This window comes from Bos indicus x Bos taurus, chromosome 3 (assembly GCF_003369695.1).
Source record: "Bos indicus x Bos taurus breed Angus x Brahman F1 hybrid chromosome 3, Bos_hybrid_MaternalHap_v2.0, whole genome shotgun sequence".
Lineage (NCBI taxonomy): Eukaryota > Metazoa > Chordata > Mammalia > Artiodactyla > Bovidae > Bos > Bos indicus x Bos taurus.
Window position 1 is genome coordinate 23,746,872 of NC_040078.1, and position 8,669 is coordinate 23,755,540.

Here is an 8,669-nt window from a genome sequence, read left to right on the forward strand (position 1 = left end):
ACACTCGAGCTTAACCTTGAAGAACAGTTTTAAGAGTTAAAGAAAGAAATGGCAGGGACAGATATCCAGGCAGCAGAAACAGCATTTGTGAGGCTTCGAGATCCGAGAAGGCTTCATGTGTGTGTGGACACCTACCACTGTGACCGGTGCAGGGAATGTGTGTGGAGAGTGGAAGTGAGTAAGGAGAAAGAGAAGATCACCCACGTATTTATTTTCTCAATGGGCCTGCTCCCAGGTAATGAACGTGAGAACCAGGATAATGAGTGATCAGTCGAGGCCTGACAGCCTTGAAGGTTTTTAGCAGCCTGCACATCACCAGGCTGAAGTGTTTCTAAGTTTCTCTGGGTCAGTTTGCTTAGGGAGTCATAATAACCGACAGACCGCAGAGAGGAACTCTCCTCAGAGGTTAGGGATTCACTTACCTGGCGAGACACATGATCATTCCACAGGTGAGCTCTGCAGCACTGAGGCTGTTCCCATTGGGGGTACTGTGCATTGAAAAAGAGGGGGGTCATCTGTTAGCCAGACCAGGATTCCCACTTCTGTCCCTGTGGAAAGCCTCCAGTGCACCCCGAGCTTGCTCTCCTGCTCCATGAGCTTACCAGTTCTTTATTTCTCTTGTTTAGCTTTATGGGTCATTTCTTTAGATTTTTAAAAATTGAAGTATAGCTGATACACAATATTATATAAGTTAAACGTGTACAATATAGTGATTTACAATTTTTCAAGTTTACACTCCATTTATACCTATTATAAAATACTGTTGCTATTCTCCATGTTGTACAATATATGCTTGTAGCTTATTTTATACCTAATAGTTTGTACATCTTAACTCCATACCCCTATGTTGCCCCTCCCTCCCACTGGTAGCCACTAGACTGTTCTCTGTATCAGTGAGTCTGTTTCTTTTCTGTTATATTCACTAGTTTGCTATATGTTTCAGATTCCTTACATGTGATATCACACAGTACTTGTCTTTCTCTTTTTATTTCCTAATGCCCTCCAAAACCATCCAGGCTGCTACAAATGGCAAAATTTCATTCTTTTATGGCCAATATTCTATTATATGGGCTTCCCAGAATGGCTCAGTGGTAGAGAATCCACCTGCCAATGCAGAAGACATGGGTTCAATCCCTGGGTTGGGAAGATCCCCTGGAGTAAGAAGTGGCAACCCACTCCAGTATGCTTGCCTAGAGAATCCCATGGACACAGGAGCCTGGTGGGCTACAGTCCATGGGGTCACAAACAGTTAGATACGACTTAGAGACTAAACAACAGCATTACATTGTGTGTGTTTGTGTGTGTGTGTGTGTCACAACTTCTTTATCCATTCATCTGTCCATGGACATTTATGTTGTTTCTGCATCTTGACAACTGAAATAATGCTGCTATGAGCACTGGGGTACATGCATCTTTTCAAATTAGCATTTTTTTCCCAATATACCTAGGAATGAGATTGCTGGGTCATGTGGTAGGCCTATTTTTATTTTTTTGAGGAAGATCCATATTGCTGTCCACTGTGGCTACACCAATTTACATCCCCACCAACAGTGTGTAAGTGTTCCCTTCTTTCTACATTCTCTCCAACATTTTGAGTGTACTTGTTCTTAATGCAAACCCCCAACCCCATGCCACCAGCCCTGAGTTCTGTGAGGTGCTCCTGCCCTAAACCCAAAGTTGGAAGAAAACCCTTTTGCCCCGGCTTTATGTTTTCCTGCAGAGGGACCCCCATTCGAGAAACACACCTGGCCTCTCTCTACCCAGACTTACTTCTCCAGAGGCAGAGAAGCATCTCATTAGATGGGGAGAAACGTGTGTGGCTCAGCCCTTATCTGACTCCTCTTATTTCAGGACCGACCTGCCTACAAAAGGCACAAATCTCTGCTGCTCCACGCCATCAAGCTTTTATTTTATTGGAGTACAGCTAATTTACACTGTGGTGTTAGCGTCACACATCTGTACCTGTGACAGAGGCAGAGGGTGGCCCTTTGACCACAGACTTTTATCAAGTTTCCCAACCTGGCTTTTATTAGGAACAAAGCTAATACTTTTATCTTCTCCTGTTAGGCTTCTCCTCCTATTTCTCCACAAGTTTTGCACTGAGAAATCTTCCTCACATGATAAATCAAAGGGCAATGTTGATTCTACCCATCTTGCAGAAAGGAAGATAGAGATAAAACCCATGAAACTATTTTTCGTTTCTCAAAAGATTTTCCTTATTATTTTTAGAATATTAACACATGTTTACCCTTTATGCCCTCTATTGGGTCTTTTCTTCTCTGGAAATGAAGGTTATAAGGAGCAAAAAGGTCAAGAGACTCTATTTTTAAAAATTAAAAAAATCAAGATAAAAGGACTCTTAGAGTCTGTCTTTCTAAGAACACCTGGCTTCCTGTCACCCGCTCTGATCTGCCCCCACCCCATCTGCTCTCAGCCTGGAGCAGGCAGCCTCCTGGACCCCCTTCTGACTCTACAGGCATCTCCTCCCTCCACGTGGTCAGTCTCCACACTCACTCCCCTACCTCCACGACTTACTTCATGACCAGGATGCCCTTTCTGGTTGCGGCCTCCAGATCCACGTTGTCCACGCCCGTGCCAGCCCTGCCCACCACCTGCAGCTTCTCTGCCGCGTTGATGATGTCAGAGGTCACCTTGGTGGCCGAGCGGACAATAAGGCCTTCACAGTCCTGAGGCAGAAAAAGAAACACCTGGATCCACAGAGTTGGTCTTTGTACAGCCTCTCTGTCCAAGGTGGGAGTCCCTGCAGGCTGGCTGACGCTGGATACGTTCAAGCAAAGGAAGGCGTGTGTATGCGCACACGCCTCTGAGAGCCTTTGCCAACAGTCAGGCTTGGGTTCAAATCCAAGCTCCAGCCCTGACAAGCTAAGACTCTGAGCTTCGGCCTCCTCAGGTGTGTGAGGAGGAAATGAGACAGGACAGGTACAACCCCTGGCACGATATCTGGCCCAGCTCAAGGGACATCACTTTCTTCATCAGACACGGAGCTACTGAAGAGGTGAGGTGGGATCAGAGTCTACTTTGTGAGCCCCTATGCCTGGTACACAGAAGGCACTCAATAAATGTTGGTTGGCTGAATGACTAAGTGAAGTTAATAAAAGGCAAATTATTAAAAGAAAAACATTTCCTAAAATAGAAACCACAGTAGAGGGAAGGGGAGAAAACAATTAAGCTGGTTCACAGCTGCTCAGAAAACCAGGCACTATTAGACTAAAACTAAATCTATGTGAAAAATCAGACTTTTTGGGTTCATCACAGCCATTTTACCTGTGCTAAGCCAGACCCGGGGACAATCGTCCTTAGGCTTGCCCAGCATCTGATAGTATCTTCTGCAGAATAAGGATGCTGTGCCAATATGCATCGAGAAGGCCCAGGAAATGGAGCAGGAGAGCAAATGCACACTCTGCCCAACTCTGGCTGTCCCAGGCTTGGTTGATGAGCAAGCTGCAAGGGCGTCTGCATAAGCAGCAAGCTGGGAACCAGGAGGCTGGGGCTCTAGGCCCTGTGCTGCCAACGACATGCGGGGTCACTGTGCCAAGTTATGTCACCCCCACCCCGGTCTCCTCCAGTAACACAAGAGCATTGGAATAGACAACTGATCTGAAACCTGTAACTCGCCCTGCACTTCCCCAGTGGGGCACCCAGCTGGATCCCATGAGAACCTTCTCTCTTCCCTTCCCACCACATGGATTCCAAAGACAAAGAGGGGCTATTGGCATCTGGCTTCTAGGGTAAGGGCCCACTCGTGTTTACTTGCACAAGTCCAGAGCCTAGGAACAAGTTTGGACAAGTTAAATGCAGGGAGAACAGAGGGTTCTTTTCCCTCCACAGAGGGGAGAGGAGAAAAGAAGCTTACTCTGCAGTCTACTTAGACTTGGAGGGCTTCTCAACACTGGGATGATTCTTTAGAAAAGGCTGAAAAACTACTTCTCTGGAGGTGTGAATGTTTCATGCATGCTCACTGGCTGGAGCTCTGCCAGACCAGAGAGAGCTGCATCGAGGACCCTTCACCAGCACTTCACACCCTTTCGTGTCTGTGGTTCTGAAATAGAATGCTCCTTGAATACTCTCTCCAAGCTGCCAGCCCCTCACCAAACCCTGGGAATCTTCCCACAGGGCAGACTGGTTGCAGAAGAGCATACAGACTCCCCAGGAGTCCACCCCATCGCTGCAGACTCCAAGGACAAGCACAGAAACAGCACAGAGTTTTTAACAAGCAGAGCCTCCGTGGAAGGATCTCCCTTATGGAGATTTATCCTACAGTCTCTGTTTCACTCAAGGGTGTGCCCCAGCTTTCTCTGAAGCCACGAGGTCAGGAGAGCCTCCAGTCAGACCAGCTGAGATGTACAAGCAGAACTCGCCCATCCCAAGTGAGAATCTGCCTTTGCAGACTTTCATTCAGCAGACACTGGTCCCACACGATCTGGACATAGCTTGTGGCCAGAGTTCACAAACTTGCAAGGCCAAGTGGTAAGGTTCAACAGCTGGTCAAGGAACTAAGATCCCACAAGCCACACGTGGTGGCCACCCCCCCCGCTCAAAAAAAAGTTAGGATTCAGTCAATCTGCACACATTTACTGAGAGTCTGCACTCCCAGGCACCGCCCCCCTCTCAGGACCCTGCCATCCCTCTGACACGTGGCTCCCTGCTCTCCCCAGCTCTCCTCTACTTCTGAAAACTGCAGCCCACATCCTCTCAGAAGTTTGCTGTGGTTATAATTTTCTTCTGCAGCATCCCAAGGTCCTCTCTGGCGCTCCTACGACAGGAATCTCAACACCACACCCACTCTGCTGTCTGCTGTTCTCTGCTCTGTGTGTGCTGTATCCGTATATGACAGCTGGCTGGAATAGGCTTTCACCACACTTGGTTTGCCTTCCTACTCCCAGCCCCTCAGTGGCCTCAGAGCTGGAAAACAGCAGGACCCTGTTCTGCTGGATTTATGGCTGTTCCAGACAAACTATGCCAACTCAGCAGTGGAAACCCATTCATGCTCCTCAAGTTCACACACGCTTCCTTTCCCAAGAAGGACAGGCTTCGCCTTGGGGTGATTTCAGCATTGCTCCTGCCTCACAACTGAACAACCAAATACACAAGCATGCGCTGACTTATGTAATAGGGGATGCCAAAGAAAGTCTCCAGGTTATGTTCCCCTGGCTACAGAGAATGCAGGTAGGCACTGTTTGGCACAGTATATGTGATCCTCATTAAGTAGATGGCTCTGTAACCTTTGCCAACCAAATCCTACTGTAAAGGCTGGAAACGTGCTATTTTAAAAGAGCCTTTCAAAACATGGACTCTTGCATGGAAATGTATTCCCTTCTTTTCCTTTCTTAAAATTCAGAGATAAAGATACAAAGGTGCCTCAGAAAGTTAAATGCATTACCAGCCTGCGTTTAGTGGACTCTGACCAGCATTGTTATTTAATGAAACAGAAGAAAATATCAGAACACAGCACATATAGTATGGGTGTTCTTTCATGAAACTTGAGTGTATGTGTGTACACATATGTGTGTGTATACTGAATTATGGTGTAAAGTAAATTTCCTATTGTGGGTCATGGTCAAAGTCTAAAACCACTGATACGTGGTAAGACTTAATATTTATTATTAGATTTGTATAAGATGATAGAAGAGGGGTACACAGTCTAAATAAGAGTTTTGTTGAGTTCCAACAAGAAGCTTTATTATTTCAAGCCAGTGTTTTCCAAACTTTTGAGTAAGACCCACAGTACCAAACACATTTAGCCTATCTGTATTGCTCTCTGATATTTACTTTTTTTCTTTTTAATGCTAATCACGACCCATTAAACGGACTTCAATGCCCACTAATGAGCTGTGACTTGCTTCAAGTCTGAAAAGCATGGTTCTGGGGAATGATTGTACTTCCTGACCACGGAGCGAGAGAGAACAAACCGTGCCTGCCCAGAATACCAAGGAGTGTGAAGGGAGGCCAGGCGTGGTTCTGGCGACCTGCTCCAGTTTCTTTCCGTATGAAAAAGGTTTAAACGGGGGAGGCCAGGGGCCGCTAACCCAGATACCTCTCCACTCAGAATAACAAGAGGTAGCTTGGATAGGAGTCCTTTACTGGCCTAAGGAGACTAACCTGGATTCCAAACTGTTTTTTTACAAAGACAGACATGAAAACTGGGCATGCCCAAATCCCTCAACAATGTAGCCAACAAACACCTCTCTTCCTGCCAGGAGTTTGCAGTGCCTTTAAAACATCCTCTAAGTCCCAGCCCCCGATTCCCAGTCAACGTCCCAACATCCTTGAACCCTGCAACTAGTGACCAAGGGCTCCCATTCTTGTCAGTTCCACTCACTTACCACTCCCTCATCCCACCCTACCCCAGGGGTACAGGATTTTCATTTCCACAAGAAAGCCGGAAAGCCCCCGAGTCCCATCCACACTTCCCAGCCCGGTGGTCTGGTGGAGGTGAGGATCTAGAGACCACTACACTGCCTTCTGGCCATTGCCCAGAGCCAAAGTCACTGCTGCCATCTGCACAAACGAGGAGGTGACAAGTGAAGTGCCTGTCTCGCATTCACGCCGAGGGTGCTCCAAGGATCCGCTCCTGAGTCCTTGGCCCCCACCAAGTCAAGGCTGATCACCCTCTCCTCCCCACTTGAGCAGCAGTGGAGCAGGCAGAGGCTTAGGCTTCTGATGGTCTCATTTAGCACTCAAGTACTGTGTTATCTGGTCACTAGCTTCACAGTCTATTAACCAGGCTCCCTAACCAGCTGACAAGCTTCTGGAAGATAGGAACCAGTCAAACTTAGAGTCTGAGTACAGGACAGGGGCTGGATACAGTACCATGGGGCCGGAGCCAACAAGGGTTCCAAGGAGAAACCCAGCAGGAGATATAAAGACAGTTAGGAAGACCGTGGGATTGCCTCACCGCTAGAGCAACAGCGGCCACCCCCGTGGTTTGATTTAAGGGCCTCTCGAGGAGTGAAAGATGGAGGGGTGGATCTGCGCTGAGTCTGGCTGAAGTTGGTAGGAGGCTACAAGGCCGGGTGTGGGAGTTGGGGGGCAAGGGAAAATACTTCCGGACGGGTGGGAGGGAGACACCTGGGCGCTGGGCGCAGTCCAGAAGTAAGAAGTGCGGTAACGGGAGTGAAGAGTTCCCAAAATGAATGTTATAAGCTTAGACGAGGCTACCAAATCTCGCAGAGATTTTACAAACAAGGTGAAGAAAGATCCGAAGTAGACCGCCCTAATTATATAACACGACAAGCGGTGATACGCTCCTGAGAAAGATTTGCTAAGAAATACACGTTTCCTGGGAGCGTTCGGGATCGGATTCTCCACGGATGTGGCCATACGTTGCCGCGCCGAGGACAAAGTTGAGGCCATCCGCTGAAACCGCTGGCGGAGACCGCCGGAGCCGCGGTCACGGCCGCGCGGCTGGCGCGGGGATCTCTGGCGCCCCCCATCACCCGCCCCTCCTTCCTCCAAGCGCTCCCAGGCGGCCGAGGGGCGGTGAAAACTCTTCGTAGTCTTGCATCAGACTAAAGGCGGGTATGGCGTTTGCTGCCCCAGTCCCGCCGCTTTCCCTGCGGCTTCTAGGGGAGCTTGCTGGAGCAGCCACGCGACAGGCTGGATTCCGCCAGCGTCCCCCAGGGAAGGCAGGACTTGGCTGGGCGAGCCAGGGCTGGGCCTGAGTTCCCTGAAGGGAACTCCGGTCCCTGAGTTCCAAGAAGGGAAGCCACTTTGGCGCCCCTCCCCCCGGCACCCCCGCACGAGGCGGGAGAGAAGGCCCCGGGCTGCCAGGGCCACTGCGCGCAAAGGCCCTGGGAAGCCGCGCTGGCATCCCGCGCGCAGCCTGCACTTTGCAATGTTGGCGGGAAACGTTCCAACGTGAAACACGCCGTTGCAAACTGAACGGAAAGTCTGCATCCTGCAGCTTGTAGACGTTGGTTCCTCCCTCTTTCTCCCTCCACCTTCCCCAGCCCCCAAACTCGGGAGACCCCCAAGACTGACCACCAGGTAGGAGGTGAGGGTGGGGCGCGCTGGGCCGAGTGTGTCAACCACTGTCCACGGAGGATGCCACACAGCCCTTGTCTTTCTCACGCTCGCCTAACCTGCAGCTCGGCTATCAGCTCCTCTTTGCTCAGGTTCTGCTTCTCCACCACCTGCAGCCCTCCGTCTTGCAGGATCTTCCGGCAGCAAGGGTCCAGGCTATCACTGATAAGCACTTTCCGTAGATTTGCAAAGGCCATTGCTGGAGTCGGCCTTGGAATCTGCAGCTTTTCCTGGGCAGAAACACCTAAAGCGACACGCGGCTGCTTCGACTGGCGGGCTTCAGTAACTGGGCAGGATTCGCGATTGGACAGAAACTCTCCAACTCTCTGTGACTCCGCCCCCTCGTGGTGGTTCTGGGTCTTCAGATCTCCTCCCACTTTATTATCCTCGAGACAGTCTCTCAATCTCAACCAAAGCATTTCTCTATTAAGTGGTGAGCAGACAGAAGCATGTTTTTGCTGAGTAGCTGATTCATATCTGAAATAAGTTGAGAAATATTCGCTCTCATCACGAGAGAAATATTTCCTCTTCACTTTCCTCTTAAGGACCTAGCTCTTCAACAAGCACTTATTAACGCACCCACTATGTGCAAGGCAAGGCGCTGGATGCTGAAGGGGCTCGAATTT

At 49.4% G+C, this 8,669-nt stretch overlaps 1 protein-coding gene across 1 annotated transcript in view; it reads right to left on the reverse strand.

The window, feature by feature from the left end:
- The window catches only part of PHGDH (phosphoglycerate dehydrogenase), a 31,238-nt gene extending 22,880 nt beyond the window's left edge, over window positions 1-8,358 (reverse strand). The window contains exons 1-3 of the mRNA XM_027535597.1: window positions 8,103-8,358; window positions 2,536-2,687; window positions 423-488 (exon numbers count right to left, since the gene is read on the reverse strand). Coding sequence (XP_027391398.1) covers window positions 423-488; window positions 2,536-2,687; window positions 8,103-8,240 — 356 coding nt within the window. The 5' untranslated portion in view covers window positions 8,241-8,358. The remainder of the gene's footprint in view (window positions 1-422; window positions 489-2,535; window positions 2,688-8,102) is intronic.
- Between the last annotated feature and the right edge of the window lie 311 nt (window positions 8,359-8,669).